The 17694-nt window shown below is 44.4% G+C and overlaps 1 protein-coding gene across 1 annotated transcript in view; it reads right to left on the bottom strand.

The window, feature by feature from the left end:
• Positions 1–17694, bottom strand: part of LOC139415670 (actin-binding protein WASF1-like) — a 156354-nt gene that overhangs the window by 59234 nt on the left and 79426 nt on the right. Inside the window, exons 3-4 of the mRNA XM_071163789.1 lie at positions 11067–11229; positions 10673–10807 (exon numbers count right to left, since the gene is read on the bottom strand). Of these exons, the coding sequence (XP_071019890.1) occupies positions 10673–10807; positions 11067–11199 (268 nt within the window). The 5' untranslated portion in view covers positions 11200–11229. The remainder of the gene's footprint in view (positions 1–10672; positions 10808–11066; positions 11230–17694) is intronic.

The raw sequence follows: 17694 nt of genomic DNA, 5'->3' as shown, positions 1-17694 counted from the left end.
CATCTTCACCAGGTCCTTTGTTGTTGTTCTGGGATTGATTTGCACTTTTCACACAGGTACGTTCATCTCTAGGAGACAGAACGCGTCTCCTTCCTGGGCGGTATGACGACTGCGTGGTCCCATGGTGTTTATACTAGCGTAAAATTGTTTGTACAGATGAACGTGGTACCTTCAGGCGTTTGGAAATTGCTCCCAATGATGAACCAGACTTGTGGAGGTCTAAAATTTGTTTCTGAGGTCTTGGCTGCTTTCTTTTGATTTTCCCATGATGTCAAGCAAAGAGTCACTGAATTTGAAGGTAGGCCTTGAAATACATCCACATGTACACACTGTGTGAATCAGGCCTTCATGGTCAAATTTCTGCAAATAAACCACTACTAAAGGACACCAATAATAAGAAGAGACTTGCTTGGTCCAAAAAACACGAGCAATGGATATTAGACTGGTGGAAATTTGTTCTTTGGTCTGGAGTCCAAATTTGAGATTTTTGGTTCAATTCATATAACATTTTATTTGTCATATGCGCCAAATACAACACCTTACACTGAAATGCTTACTTACAAGCCCTTAACCAACAATGCAGTTTTAATAAAAATACACGTTAAGTGAAAAATAGATAAGTAAAAAATAAGAAATAAAAGTAACAAATAATTTAAGAGCAGCAGTAAAACAACAATAGCAAAGCTTTTTACAGAGGGTACCGTTAGAGTCAATGTGCGAGGGCACTGGTTAGTCAAAGTAATTTAGGTAATATGTACATGTAGGTAGAGTTAAAGTGACTATGCGTAAATAATAAACAAAGAATAGCAGCAACGTGTCTTTGTGAGACGCGGTGTGGGTGAACGGATGATCTCCATATGTGTATTTCCCACTGTAAAGCATGGAGGAGGAGGTGTTATCTTGTGGGGTGATTTTCTGGTGACACTCTCTGTGATTTATTTAGAATTCAAGGCCCACTTCACCAGCATGGCTACCAAAGCATTCTGCAATGATACGCCATCCCATCTGGTTTGGGCTTAGTGGGACTATCAATTGTTTTTCAACAGGACAATGACCCAACACACCTCCAGGCTGGGTAAGGGATATTTTATGAAGAAGGAGAGTGATGGAGTGCTGCATCAGATGACCTGGCCTCCACAATCCCCCGACCTCAACCAAATTGAGATGGTTTGGGATGAGTCGGACCGCAGAGTGAAGGAAAAGCAGCCAACAAGTGCTCAGTATATGTGGGAACTCCTTCAAGACTGTTGGAAAAGTATTCCAAGGGAAGCTGGTTGAGAGAATGCAAAGCTGTCAACAAGGCAAAGGGTGGCTATTTGAAGAATCTCAAATACAAAATACATTTTCATTTGTTTAACACCTTTTTGGTTACTACATGATTCCATATGTGTTATTTCATAGTTTTGATGTCGTCACTATTATTCTACAATGTAGAAAATAGTAAAAAATAAAGTAAAACTTTTGACCGGTAGTGTATATAAAAACACTCCGGACCCCGACATTGCTCATCCTAATATTTATATATTTCTTAAATCCATTGTTTAACTTTTAAATTTGTGGGTATTGTTGTGAATTGTTAGATATTACTTAGGAACACAAGCATTTCGCTACACCCGCGATAACATCTGCTAAATACGTGTATGCGACCAATAACATTTAATTAGATGCTGTATGCATCAAAACAGTGTCCTTTCTCTACCCATGAGCTAGTCATCTTACATGCTCTCTATTTAGATAGCTCACCTACATACAACCATTCCACCTTTCTCCAAAATGCGCACACACACATCAGTCCTTCCCACTCTTGTGTTAATGTAAACCTCATCGGCATCAATGGTTCTATTCCTTTAAGAGACCCCCTTTATCCTCTTCATCCCCCACTCATGTACTCCTCTCAGCGACCTCTCTTTATCTCCTTACCCCCCTGCCTTGATTTACAACATGACGCCACCTGCACTCACTCTCTCAATCCCTTCTCCTTCCCTCTGCGGCTTACTCACTGTCTTTCTCAGGTACAACAGACTCACACAGAACATTACCCAGAATTCCTGTGGTGGAGAGGGGTGTGTGTGTGTGTGATGAAAAGTACATCTTACGGGAAACAAATCTTAAGCCCTTCCCATAACCGTCCATCTCTCTGTCACATCTCTTTCGCTCTTTTTACTAAATCCACCATTTTTCTCTCTTTACCACTTCTTTCCCTATTTTGTCATATAGATGCAGAACAAGCGGTGTTAATTTATGTATTGTTGTATCATTACAGTAACTCTGTGATGATTAAATTATCTTGTAATAATTATTGTTTGGAGGCTAATTGCACACACACACAAAGACATGCACACACACTGTTGTGTGGAGTCGAATGGCACATACTGCAACTCTCTGCAGCTGGAGATCTCAAACTAACCTGCAGACAGTTCAGCCATTTTAACCTCCGCTGCAGTCTGCAGTCTGCAGTACAAAGACTTAACACTCCACTGCTTTTACTGCAGAGCTCAGTATTATGCAGTATAGCTGTGTCTCTGCCCTTCACCTATAGGACCGAAATGGAGCTACAACACAGAAGGCAGGCTTATATTACAAGGAGAGATAAAGCCAGGCTACACTCACCCTTCCAATGTGCGTGTGTTTGTGTGTGATAGCCAACTCAGCTTAGCAGAAGCTCAACAGTGCTTGCTACATTGTATTTCGGCATGTAGCTTAGTGGTTAGAGCGTTGGGCCAATAACCGAACGGTTGCTGGAATGAATCCCTGAGCTGACAAGGTAAAAATCTATCATTCTGACCCTGAGCAAGGCTTTTAACCCACTGTTGCCCGGGCTCCGAAGACGTGGATGTCGATTAAGGCAGCCCACCGCATCGCTCTGATTCAGAGGGGTTGGGTTAAATGCGGAAGAAACATTTCAGTTGAAGGCATTCAACTGTACAACTGACTAGGTATTCCCTTTCAAAGTATTTTGTTTCTGAGTTTTGTGGTGTTTGTTACACTGTCCGATTTGTTAACTCCTGCACCCTGGTACTGTGGAGTGGCTTGGGACCTGGATATGAGGAGTGTGTGTGTGTTGGTCCAACCCGTAACCCCTGGAGAGAGTTGTATGACAGGGTGAACCCGTAGTAGTCCCGTGCCAGACAGGGGAATGAAATTATATCCTCTCTATAGCAGACTGGACTATTAAATCACACGCATCATAACATTTCCACAAAAATGTGGAGGAGGGAGCTGAGGGAAGAGGAGAAGGGGGAGAGATGGATGAAGATGAGGGGGAGGTGGAAGAATGGAAGAAGAGGAGAAAAGGAGTGTGTGTAAAAGGTGTGAGGGGACCTAAGTGGGACACTAATATAGCTGAAGTGAATACAAGAATAACTCCAAGGCAACAACTCCACGCAAAGCACTGATACATGCCATGCTCAAATATTTAAATTAAGGGACTTTAAGTATTGATCCTGTGAACTAATAAACTGTGGAAGGACCACCAGGGGGCAGGCTGGTCCCACGGATAGTAGCCCGGCATGTGAGTAAAGGTGATCAGAGGCAGTTAAGCACAGCAGACGGTACTAATCAACTTTTTTCTTCACCCTACAAGAGAAAGGAGGGAACCGGCAATGAGGGAGACTGGAGGGGGAAAAAAAGAGTGATTGATTCTCCAAAGGAGAGGATTTACCTGACGAAAGGGAGAAGAAGAGAACAAACTACCTCTTGGGAATGGCAACCATGCATCTGCACCCCCACCCGAAAGGAGCTCTCCACGAACAGACAGCTAAGGCGGTGACACACCCGTGATTTATGTTATAGTTAAAAGTTACTCACTCTGTGTTCCTTATCCCTGTAAAGAAGAAGATTGGTGTTATCCTTGAGATCATCCTTGATTGTGTGGGAGTAAGGAGAGAAAATACACCTCAATAGAGAAGTTTGTGCATTAGGTGGACGAGTTACACGAGGATAAGAAGGAAAACGAAAATCTACCTGTAGACACAGAGGAACCATACAAGAAAGATGGATAATGCTCTACTACAACAGTTGATCACGGCACAGCAGACAACCATAGAACTCATGCAACAACAGCTGAGCAGGCGAGAAGAACCAAGAGTGAAGCCGAGAGCGGCTGCTCACGCCATCTTACCTCGCCTCTCAAAGGAGGATGATATTGAGGCTTTCATCATGACGTTCGAACAGAATGGGCGAGCGCGTTAGCCCCTCTCTTGACCTGGATAGCCCAGGAAGCCTACTATGACCTAGACCCCCGCGAAGCTGCTGACTATTGTCGACTGAAAACCGAGATTCTGTCGCAGTACCAGCTGATCGCCCAAGATCGAGCCGTAAAGTTCCATCAATGGACCTATATGGCCGACCAACCCGTGAGGGCCCAGATCTTCGCACTCATACAACTAATGAAACAGTCGCTGGAAACCGGAAATGGAGTAGGACATGTTGTAGAGACTCTCGTAGTGGACAAGATTTTGAAGGAATTACCCATGGACTTAAAAAGGTTTGTGGGGAAAACAAACCCCTCGTCAGCAAACAATATAGCCCATGCCGTGGAAACGTACCTATCTACTTGGGAGTTGTTCAAAGGGGACAAGGAGGACCAGGAGGACTCTGGCAAGACCATTCCCCAATTAACTCCGGCACGTCCACCACTGAAACGACCGAACCCGCTCTGGATGTGGGAGAAGTCATCACCCACACAACAGGTTCGGTGTTATAAATGTCAGTCTCCGGACCGTTACGTCCCACAATATCCCAGAAAGGATGAGTCCATGGCCACCGAGTCATTGCTGCCCGTCCCCACGCACCCCTATCCAAGAGGGCAGGATTGCTCCTGTTGGTTAGCAGAAATAGCCCCAGAGATTCCGGTTCGTATAGAAGGACGAGACATGGTAGCCATACTTGACTCAGGAAGGATGGTTACATTAGAGGAGCAGATGGTGACCACAGCAACACTGTGTCCTGTATCCACGGAGACACCCACTAATACCCACCATGAGTCTGTCGATTCTCACCCCGAAAGGAAGGTATACAGTCAGGGTGGGGAAAGTACCCCAGCTGATTGTGCCATTGTTGATCGGGAGAGACTGTCCACTATATAAGGAGCATCGGCAGACAACTTTACGAACCGAACAAAGGGGATCAGGTCTCTCTATCACACGCCAAGGCTCGGCCCACCACAGGGTGGCAAGAAAGCAGACAAAAGAAAAAAAACAAGTCCAAGCCCGAGGTAGTAGCCCTACAAGGAAACGTAGCTTCGGCCTCATCCTCTGGAGGAGAGGAAGAAATACAGACCCAATGCCTCCGACAGCTATTCCAGGAAACCTCCGATGAAGACCCCTGCAAGGGGTTGTACACGATGGAGGAAGGAAGGAGCGACCAAAAGGCTACGGGATATATTTGAAGCCCTGTCAGAGGAGGGAACACCCACGACAGGGATGGAGAACAACCTCTACACCGAGGTCGACCTGCCCCAATAATTAAAGGGACAGTTCGGCACTGCTCAGCATATAGAGACCCAGACCTAGGGGAAGCCATGAGGAAGGTGAAGGTAATCTACGAGAGAAATATTGACAGATCTGGTGAGCCCTCTCTTCCCTACTATGCAGTCAGGCAGGGCCTCTTGTATTGGGTTGTGCTACGAAGGGGAGAAAGCAGGAACTACTAATGGTGCCCAGACCATACAGGGATACTGTCCGACAGCTAGCCCAAGAAGCCATACCTCTTCGCAACATGTCGTCAAAGGGAATCACCAAGAAATTGTTCATACTGCTCTCCCGGGTGGGCCTTCCCAAGACAATCCTTACTGACTAGGGAACCCAGTTTATGTCCCGGTTGATGAAGGACCTGTGTCCGTTATACCAGGTTCAACAGATACGCACAAGCATATTCCATCCACAGACAGACGGTTTTTGCGAACGCCTGAACAAGATGACTAAAAGCATGTTGGGAAGAGTGGTGTCCAGAGACGACAAAAACTGGGAAATGCCCTACTTAATGTTTGCCCTGCAAGAAGTATCACAGGCATCCACAAGGTTTTCCCCGTTCGAATTGCTATATGGCAGACAATGTCGAGGGATCATTGACTTAACTTATATGACTCAACCCTGCCCATTCCGGTCGATGATAGAACATGTTAACCTGATGCGGGACTGATTGTCGGCAGACGGGCCCAAAGTAAAGGAGCATATGGAGAAAGCGCAACAGACTCAAGGCCGGGCCTACGACAAGTTGGCGACACCCAGAGAGTTCGCTGTGGAAGAGAAAGTGATGGTACTTGTGTCCATGGCCTAACACCGCTTTCTGGCACAGTGGAGTGAGCCCTACGAGGTAACGGAGAGGGTCTCTCCGGTCAATTAGCGCATCAAGCAACCTGACAGGAGGAAGAACGTCCAACTCTATCATATCAACCTGTTGAATAAGTACCATGGAAGAGAGGAGGGTGGAGGACAAGGAAAAAGAGAAGGCCCCGCTACAAGTGCACCGTGGCAGAACTCCCCTGCCCGAGCAGTTGAGACAGCTAGACAAGCAGATTATGCAAATCGGCAGGGTATTCTCTCCCTTCCTAGGACAAACAGATGTCCTGTTTCACCATATCCACACCGAACCAGGCAAGAAGGTGCATATCCGGCCTTACCAGATTCCTGAGGCACACAGAGTCATCGCTAAGAAAGAGGTAAGGGAGATGCTTAGGGTGATTGAACCATCTACGAGTGAGTGGTCCAGTCCAATAGTCCTGGTCCCCAAACGCAATGGTAGTATGAGGCTCTACAACGACTTTAGGGGCATAAACACAATCTCTACGTTCGACGCGTATCCCATGCCCCTCGTGGATGAACTCTTGGACCACTTGGGAAAGGCCAAGTTCATCACCACCCTGGATCTGAAGAAGGGATATTGGCAAGTGCCGGTGGCTCTGGAAGACCGCCCAAAGACTGCCTTTCGCCACACCGGAGGGGCTTTTTCAGTATGTGATGATACCGTTCAGACTGCATGGTGCGGTGGCGACTTTCCAACACCTTGTGGATGTCATTCTACGACCCCGTCAAGAGTATGCAGCGGCGTACATAGACGATGTGGTCATCCACAGCGAGGACTGGGATAGCCACCTCCTGCGACTGCGGGCAGTGCTCGTGAGCTTGGAGGCTACAGGGCTGACAGCGAATTCCCCAAAAATGCTGCCTGGGTCTGTCTGAAGCGGAATACCTGGGATATACCATGGGGAACAAAACAATATGTCCACATGCAGAGAAGACTAGGGCAATTAGGAACTGGCCTCGGCCCCAGAAGAAGCATGATGTCTGAGCTTTCTTGGGAATAATGGGATATTATCACCATTTCATCCCTGGATATGCAACCATTGCCACCACCCTCACAAATCTCATCAAGAAAAACCTGCCAAACCGTGTAGCGCGGAAGGAAGAGACGGAAGATGCCTTCCAGTTGCTAAAAGATAGCCTGTGCTCTGATCCCGTCTTGCAGGCTCCAAACTTCTCCCAAGAGTTCATTGTGCAGGTAGACGCCTCAGATACGGGGCTTGGGCTGTCCTAGCTCAGGGTGAAGGCGAAGCAGAGAGGCCTATTCTCTTCATAAGTCGGAAGCTCAGTGATCGGGAACAGAGATATGCTACCGTAGAGAAAGAGGCCCTAGCCATTAAGTGGGCCCTCAATTCTCTCCGGTACTACCTATTTGGGCGTAGGTTCGCCCTTGTTATTGACCATGCTCCCCTCATGTGGATGGCCGGTAATAGAAACAATAACAACAGAATTGCCAGATGGTTTCTTGCATTACAACCATTCACTTTCCATGTCATTCACAGGGCCGGATCAAGGAACGGGAATGCGGACGCACTGTCCCGACGCGACCAAGGCGGCACGTCTAGCCCCCGGCCCTCCGGTCCGGTCCTGAGAAGGGAGCTATGTGGAAGGACCACCAGGGGGCAGGCTGGTCCCACAGATAGTAGCCCAGCCCGGCATGTGAGTAAAGGTGATCAGAGGCAGTTAAGGACAGCTGACGGTACTAATCACCTATTTTATTCACCCCTACGAATAGAAAAGAGGGAACCGGCAGTGAAGGAGACTGGAGGAAAAAAAAGAGTGATTGATTCTCCAAAGGAGAGAATTTACCTGACGAAAGGGAGAAGATGAGGACAAACTACCTCTTGGGAATGGCAACCATGGATCCGCACCACCACCCGGTGACACACCCGTGATTTATGTTATAGTTAAAAGTTACTCACTTTGTGTTCCTTATCTCTGTAAAGAAGAAGATTGGTGTTATCCTTGAGATCATCCTTGATTCTGTGGGAGTGTTTGAGAAGAGAAAATACCTGAATAGAGAACTTAGTTCAATGTAAGAAAACCTGCTCCAGACTCGTTTATTCCATCTTTCTGCTTTAGAGCAACCTAAAAATTATTGGTCTGCTCACAAAACATTATTACCTCTTACCCATCCCATCTAGCTTGGGTACCAATGTGTTGTGTTAACGTACAGAGCCAGCCCAGTCCAGTATAGTGTATATAAATGGATTACATTTTTGTCACTGGCCTTCGCACAATGTCAAAGTGGAATGATGTTATTCGAAATTGTTACAATGAATAAAAAATGAAAAGCTGAACGGTTTTGAGTCAATAAGTATTCATCCTATTTTTAATGGCAAACCTAAATGAGTTCAGGAGTAAATGTTTTTCAACAAGTCACATAATAAGTTGCATGGACTCACTCTGTGTGCAATAATAGTTTTTAATATGATTTTTGAATGACTACTTCATTTCTGTACTCCACACATATTATCTGTAATTATCTGTAAGGTCCCACAGCCTAGCAGTGCAATTCAAACAGAGATTCAACCACAAAGACAAAGAACATTTTCCAATGCCACACTAAGGGTACCCCTTTGAGCATGGTGAAGTTATTAATTACAGTTTGGATGGTGTATCAATACACCCAGTCAACTACAAAGATGCAGGCGTCTTTCCTCACTCAATTGCCGGAGAGGAAGGAAACCACTGAGGCCAATGGTGACTTTAAAACAGTTATATAGTTTAATGGCTGTGATAGGAGAAAACTGAGGATGGATCAACAACGTTGTAGTTACTTCACAACCTAAATAACACGGTGAAAAGAAGGAAGCCTGTACATAATAAAACTATTACAAAACATGCATCCTGTTTGCAACAAGGCACTAAAGTAAAACTGCAGAAATTGTGGCAAAGAAATTCACTTTATTTCCTGAATACAAAACATTACCAGCTTCATATTTTCGAGGATGGTGGAGGCTGCCTCATGTTATAGGTATGCTCGTCATCGTCAAGGACTAGGGAGTTTTTTTAAATAAAAAGAAACAGAACAGAGCTGAGCACAGGCAAAATCCTAGAGGAAAACCTGGTTCAGTCTGCTTTTTCAACAAACACCGGGAGACAAATTCACCTTCAGCAAGACAATAGTCTAAAACACAAGGGCAAATATACACTGGTGTTGCTTACCAACACGACACTGAGTGACCTTGTTACAGTTTTCACTTATATCGGCTTGAAAATCTATGGCAAGACTTGAAAATGGCTTTCTAGCAATGATCAACAACCAACTTGACAGAGCTTGAAGAATTTTTTAAATAATAATGTGCAAGTATTGTACAATCCAGGTGTGCAAAGCTCTCAGAGACTTACCCAGAAATACTCACAGGTGTAATCACTACCAAAGGTGATTCTAACACACATTGACTCAGGGATGTGAATACTTATGTAAATGAGATATTTTAGTAATTCATTGTGAAGAAATTTGCAAACATTTCTAAAAACATGTTTTCCCTTTGTCATTATGGGGTAGTGTGTGTAGGCCAGTAACATAATAAAATGTGGAAAAAGTCAAACGGTATGAATACTTTCTAAGGCACTATATCTAGCTACTTCTACCGCTCTAATCCAAGTTGTAAAAACCCCGCTGGTCAATGGGAATTCGATATGGCGCAGAAGCGTGGTATTGGCCTAATACTACACGCCTTCTCTCTAAGTCCCTCTCTCTCCCCCCCATCTCTCCCTACACTCTCTATAACTTGTTTTACCTAACAGCCTAACCAGGCCCCTCCACTGACAGGCAGACAGGCATTATACTTCTCTTTTCTATTACACCACTGTTACATATCACATATATCTGGATATCTCATTTCCTCACAAAGACAGGCCTTTGTGTGAGGCAGGGCTACAGTAAGTGAATCAGTGGACAGTTGGTTAGAATGGCTATACTGGGGGCTTACTGAGTCTGCGGGTGAGGGAGTGTGTGTGTGGAGGATTTGGTTTGTACAGTGTGGAGCTTAGGAGCTGCAAGGATGAAAAATGACACCGTCTCACTGTGGCCTGTTCCTCTCATAAGGCCATTTATACACACACACACACACACACACACACAAACACACACAAACACACACACACACACACACACACACACACACACACACACACACACACACACACACACACACACACACACGACTGGAGTGGGTTTATCCTGATGAGGAATAATCAGTGGTGGAAGTGCTAAAGAAAGGAGTGTGTAAGGATAGAGTGTCTGAGTGTGAGCGTGCGATTGCCTGCATGCATGTGTGTTTGACACTGGTGTGTGTGTGTTTGTACTTACACTCCTCTTTTAGGTCGAGCTATGTAAAACATGGCGTGTGTATGGTACTCACGCTCCTCCTCCTTAGGATCTAGCTGAGTGACGCTGATAGAGAGGCGGTCGACGCGCTCCTGGAGGGAGTTGACCCGGAAGGAGAAGGAGTGGGCCTCGTTGAACAGCTCCCCAAAAAGATCCTCTGCGTACTTACCTGTAGAAGACAGAGAACAGACACTTAATACACACACTTAAGTATAATACAGTAATACAAAAATCAAGCATAAAATCAAGCATAATAAAATAATAAACATGCTTACCTAACAGAAAAATGCGGGTACGGAGTGTGTTGTTTAGGTGTGAGTGTGAGCATGTGTGTGTGTGTATATGTGTGCAACAATGTGTTTTCTGAGTGTCCGTAAGTTTGTGTATTATTAAGGTGTGTATGTGTGCAGACATTGTGTGTGACTCACTGAGGCTGCTGAGCTGTCGGATGACGTTAGCTAGGGACACATTGGTCACACACTCCAGCTCGTTCTTAATGCCCCGCGGCAGCACCGTGTGGCACAGGTGCCTGGGCTCGATACTCCTCTTCACCAACGGCATCCTGGGATACCTGGACCTCGGCTACCACACCTGGAGAAAGACGGAGGGAGGGAGAGGGGGGGTTAAAGTTATTACATCGCTGGATACCTCTACCACAACCACACCTAAAACTCAATAGTTGAGTTATATTAAACCTTTAATAATGTACAATTATACAATTACTACTATAAATTTAGGTCTATTACTGTACAATTATGTTGCAATTATGTAGTAATTACGGTACAGACTGCTACAAGGCTTCCAACACAGCATGAACTACCCTACACAGCAATAATAACATTTGATTTGATCTGAGCTGGCCGCCTGGCCAAACTGAGCAATCGGGGGAGAAGGGCCTTGGTCAGGTAGATGACCAAGAACCCAATGGTTACTCTGACAGAGCTCCAAAGTTCCTCTGTGGAGATTGGAGAACCATCCAGAAGGAAAACCATCTCTGCAGCACTCAGGCCTTCATGGTAGAGCATCCAGACGGAAGGAACTCCTCAGTAAAAGGTACTTGACAGCCAACTTAGTTTGCCAAAAGGCACCTAAAGGACTCTCAAGCCATGACAAACAAGATTCTCTGGTCTGATGAAACCAAGATTGAACTCTTTGGCCTGAATGCCAAGCGTCACGTCTGGAGGAATCCTGGCACCATCCCTACGTTGAACCATTGTGCTGACAACATCATGTTGTGGGGATGTTTTTCAGAGACAGGGACTGGGAGACTAGTCAGGATCGGGGGAAAATTAACGGAGCAAAGTACAGAGAGATCTTTGATGAAAATCTGCTCCAGAGTGCTCAGTACCTCAAACTGGGGCGAAGGTTCACCTTCCAACAGGACAACGCAGGAGTGGTTTTGGTACAAGTCTCTAAATGTCATTGAGTGGCCTAGCCAGAGCCCAGACTTGAACACAATCAAACATCTCTGGAGAGATCTGAAAATAGCTGTGCAGCGACGCTCCCCATCCAACCTGACAGAGCTTTGGGGAGTTTCTCCCATTATTCTCTGCAGATCCTCTCAAGCTCTGTCAGGTTCAAATCAAAGTTTATTTGATTTGGACCTGACAGCATTTGAGAGGATCTGCAGAGAAGAATGGGAGAAACTCCCCAAATACAGGTATGCCAAGCTTGTAGCGTCATACCCAAGAAGACCCAAGATTGTAATCACTGCAAAGGTGCTTCAACAAAGTACAGTAAAGAGTAAAGAGTCCAAAATACTTATGTAAATGTGATAAATGTGATGTTTTTGCTTTGTCATTATGGGGTATTGTGTGTAGATGGATCATACATTTTAGAATAAGGCTGTAACGTAACAAAATTTGGAAAAAGTCAAGGGTTCTGAATACTTTCCGAATGCCCTGTACTTGTAGAAAGCAGAAAGCTTTTCTTACTCAGCATTTTCCCCACTGAAACTGTTTCTCTTCAATCGTGAATCTCCATTTAACGAAATGGGTAAAGAATGCTTCAGAATCTGAGGGAGGGATATGGAGAGAGAGGAGAGGACTGGAGAAGAAAGGAAATAAATCAATAGAAGGGAACATTTACAGCGAGTGAAGGTAAAGAAGGAGGAAAGAAAGAATAGGCTCCATTTACAGTAAATGAACCAAGAGGGACATTTAGGCTGAACAGCAGACTAAATGACAGGCTCTTTCTCTGTGAGACAATGGTAGTCTATCATGTCCAACCAGCCATCCTCTCCCTCCCTGACATTAATTAATCATAATGACATTAATGAATCAGCACTGTAATCAAGGCAGACATGTTTGATGGAGTGGAAGCAGACAAGGTGCAATAGGGTGACTGATAAACCAGCTACTACAGGAACTGTCATTAGTACCAACTACTATTCTGTCTTAATTCATCGCTGATGTATTTCATTTCTATAGGACTCTATAATGATGTTGCAGTCATGGAGCAATTAACATGAAAGTAGTCCAAAAAGTAGTCCATAAGAGGCATTACTAGCACTAGCAACTAAGGACACACTTCTTTATGGGCTAGTAGGAAGCCTGTTAAATGGTTTGTTGATGTGAGTCATGTTACAATCCTCTTAATTGAACTCAACCACCTCCATATAGGGTAATGATCAGCCCTCGTATTTATCTTAGCACGCTTTAAGATTTATAGGATGTACTTCAAACTGTACTGTGACACATTCTTAAAAAAACATAAAACATTATGAGAGCACCATAGTAGCCCAACCCCCACCCAACTACTAGGCTACACCTCCTACCCTCGTCTCATCCATCTCTCTCTCTCCCTCCCCGCCTCCCTCCCTCTCGATTTCTTAGGCACGCACGCTCACACACTTCCAGTTGGGCCTCCAGTGACCCTGCATGTAGTGACCTTTTTCAGGACCCTGTTTTTTTATTTATTTTTGTATTTAACCTTTATTTAACTAGGCAAGTCAGTTAAGAACAAATTGTTATTTACAATAGTGGCCTACCAAAAGGCAAAAGGCCTCCTGCGGGGACGGGGGCTGGGATTAAAAATAAAACACACATCATGACAAGAGACACAGCGACACTACATAAAGAGAGACCTAAGACGACAACATAGCATGACAGCAACACATGTAAACACAGCATGGTAGCAACACAACGTGACAACTACATGGCAGCAGCACAAAACATGGTACAAACATTATTGAGCACAGACAACAGCACGAAGCGCAAGAAGGTAGAGACAACAATACATCACTCCTGTCTTCCAACGGCACGTTGTGTTAGCTAATCCCCGTTTATGATTTTAAAAGGCTAATTGATCATTAGAAAACCCTTTTGCAATTATGTTAGCACAGCTAAAAACTGTTGACCTGATTAAAGAAGCAACAAGCTAACACGACGTGCCATTGGAACACAGGAGTGATGGTTGCTGTTAATGGGCCTCTGTATGCCCATTGTATGTAGATATTCCATTTAAAAAATCAGCCGTTTCCAGCTACAATAGTCATTTACAACATTAACAATGTCTACACTGTATTTCTGATACATTTTATGTTATTTTAATGGACAAATGAGATTCATTCCAATCTGCCAGAATGTTGTCTTCTCTCTTTTCTCCCTGTTGAATAAGGATGCGTGAGAATGGCGTTTCCCTCAATTCACTTTAGTTAATTTTGAGATGGTACTCAGAGCACTCATTTTCCTGGAAATCAATTCGTTAATTTCTTACTCATCCCTCTCTTATTGACCGAGGGATGTCCTTCAGGGACATCCTTCAGACAAAACGGAGGAGCATTATCTCCTTCAGTTGCCCTGGACCTTGACAACCCTGATTGGATTCCTTCAGTAAGCCACCAGCACATAGGAACAGAGATGAGAGAATAATAAAGGTTGATCTCTCCACAAAGAATCATTACAACTGCAAACACCATTTCCAATGTCCTCTTATTCCTCTTTTTCTTGCTCATCTTCAAATCAGTAGTCTCTTTCACCAACTGCTCCAACCTCCCAACCCCCACCTCAGCTCACCCCATTTCATCCATCTCCACACTGCTTGGGTGGTGCATCCTACCTGTCACTCATCACCAAGGCAACAGACCATTGGGATGCTGGTCACTACCCCAGGAGAAGAAAAAAAAGAGGGAAAAAAGGAGAAGATGGACGAGTCAGAAGTGTGCATGGAGAGAAGAGATAGGGGGCATAAGAAAGCACAAGATCGAGAGAGAGAGAGAGAGAGAGACAGCGAAAGGGAGGAGAGGGAAAGAGCGAGCGATCGAGAGAAAGAGCAAGAGAAAGCACAAGATCGAGAGCAGGAGAAAAAAAAGAGAGTGAGAGAGGGAGACAGAGAGATCAAAAAGTCTATTGTGCGACATAAAGGGACTAGTGGAGGGAGTGTGTGCAGCACGTGTCTGTATAGTGCAGGGTCCTCCTCTCTCTCCGCTCATTGCTCTCTGAACAATATGGTAAAGAGAGGAGCTAATGAATACTAATGGGAAATTAATTTACTCACATGGCAGCACAATGGAGCACAGGGCCACACAAGTGGTCAGGTCAAGGGCCCTTATACAGGGCAGACACAGAAAACAGACACGCACCCCTCATTTAATTTTTATTTTATTTTATTTTACAAATCGATACTTGGAGTCACAGTATTGGCATGAAAAAATATTGCGGTACTCTACTGTATCAATGTACAGTACCCATCCCTAATGTTTCTACCCACCTCATGTCTCTAGCCCCCACTCTCCCCTCATTGCACCCTCTTTTGGTTGTTTAACTTACTCACAGATGAGTTAACCATGTGTGATATAACCACCCAGCAAAAATTACCCCATTGTGTATTTGGTGGGCAAGGTAGGAATTGCTGACACCATTCAAACCGAGAGTTCGGAACTTTAAAGCCAATTATCACACGTTATTGTTATGCAAACGTTACTTCGAGTGTTGAAGTGTTCTGTTGTCTAATGTCAACATAAATGTATCTTAAACTGCCAATGAGTACGTTGACATGAACAGTAATAATTCAGTAGGCAGATTATGCAATAGTCCTGTAAACATCTTACTCTGCTTATGCTAATCGGTGTAAGGTCAAAATCGAAGTAAGCATCATTTTGGAACAACTGAATGTATGCGTATCAGAAATAGTTTTCACACACAAACTTTACATGTCTGAACTCAAAATCACATGTTTGCTGTGGTACAACATTTATTTTGATGGGCAATTTTCTCCATTTATCAAAGTGCCATCAGGTAGCCTGATTTAAGATGTATCCATGTAAACAGGATTATTAGGGAAATCATTATTCTTGCAAAGTATGTACACATTTTAATCAAACTATTATATTAATCTGACTATCCACAATAAATCACATTATTGTGTGCATGTAACTGTACTCAATGATGAAGTCTGTAAAAAGATAAATGCATGTTACATAAGATGAACATTTAAGTTAGTGACAACTTTGTTGTCATTCTGATGCAATGTTATGGGCAGCTGATCCAAAAAGATGGTCTTATTTCAGGCAAAGTGAGGGCTCCCAAACTGGGCCACACTGGGACAATGCCTTGCGGGCGCTTTTGTGGGAAGCCTACGTGTGTCCAACAATTTTGCCCGCATTGGGCCCACATCATGCCAATGTGGACATGTTTGCTGGAGAGCTGCAGGCTCCGACATAGATCAAATGCGCTTATGCGTGGTCTCAATTAAATAGTCTGCAGGCTATATGTATGGGCAAAGAAGCACGACACAGTTGTCTTTCCATGGAAATGAACTTGCTAAATATGATAGGCTCTGACATTGACTGGAAATAAATATTGAGAACACATTTGTCTGCCTGCAAATCGTCTCACTCCTATCAAAGTTATGCAAAACGTAGCTCAAGTAAGTGTCTACTCTCCTATTCTATTTCGCCCCAACGCTACTCTCTTTCAAACGACATCCACTCTATTGGCTGATATAGCCCAATAATATGATAGCCTAATACACCATACAGCGTTTGAAAAGTATGTGGACACCTGCTCATTGAACATCTCATTCCAAAATCATGGGAAATAACATGGAGTTGGTCCCCCGTTTACAGCCTCCACTCTTCTGGGAAGGCCTTCTACTAGATGTTGGTACATTGCTGTGGGGTCTTCCATTCAGCCAGAAGAGCATTAGTGAGGTCGGGCACTGATGTTGGGCTCGCAGTCGGCTTTCCAATTCATCCCAAAGGTGTTAGATGGGGTTTAGGTCAGGACTTTGTGCAGGCCAGTCAAGTTCTTCCACACCGATCTTGACAAACCATTCTGTATGGACCTCACTTTGTGCACAGGGGCATTGTCATGCTGAAACAAGAAGGGGCCTTCCCTAAACTGTTACCACAAAGTTGGAGGTACAACATTTTCTAGTAATGTCATTATATGGTGTAATGTTAAGAATTATCTTTACTGGAAATAAGGGGCCTAGCTCAAACCATGAAAAGCAGCCCCAGACCACTATTCCTCCTCCAGCAAACTTTACAGTTGGCACTATGCATTGGGCAGGTAGTGTTCTCCTGGCATCGACCAAACCCAGATTAGTCCGTCGAACTGACAGATGGTGAAGTAGGTTTCATCCCTCCAGAGAACGCGTTTCCACTGCTCCAGAGTCCAATGGTGGCGAGCTTTACACCACTCCAGCCGACATTGGCATTGCACATGGTGATCTTAGACTTGTGTGCGGCTGCTTGGCCATGGAAATCCATTTCATGAAGCTCCCGACGAACACCTGGTGTGCTGACGTTGCTTCCAGAGGAAGTTGGGAACTAGGTAGTGAGTGTTGCAACCAAGGAATGACAAAAAAAAAATCCCTTTTTTAAGGGGTGGATCAGCTTAATATTGCGCAAAGAATGTTGCTTCCATCAATGTAATTGTCTGCAGTATTTCCAATCCCCCATATATTTTTGGGGTAAATATATATATCCATACACGCATGCATACATATACACATATACACATATACACAAACCTATATAGACATACATACTTTTTAAAAGAATATACCTTATACCTATTATTATTCCCCGCAAACCCTACCACCCTTCCCCCA

This window comes from Oncorhynchus clarkii, chromosome 8 (assembly GCF_045791955.1).
Source record: "Oncorhynchus clarkii lewisi isolate Uvic-CL-2024 chromosome 8, UVic_Ocla_1.0, whole genome shotgun sequence".
Lineage (NCBI taxonomy): Eukaryota > Metazoa > Chordata > Actinopteri > Salmoniformes > Salmonidae > Oncorhynchus > Oncorhynchus clarkii.
This window is presented reverse-complemented; position numbering and strand designations above follow the sequence as displayed.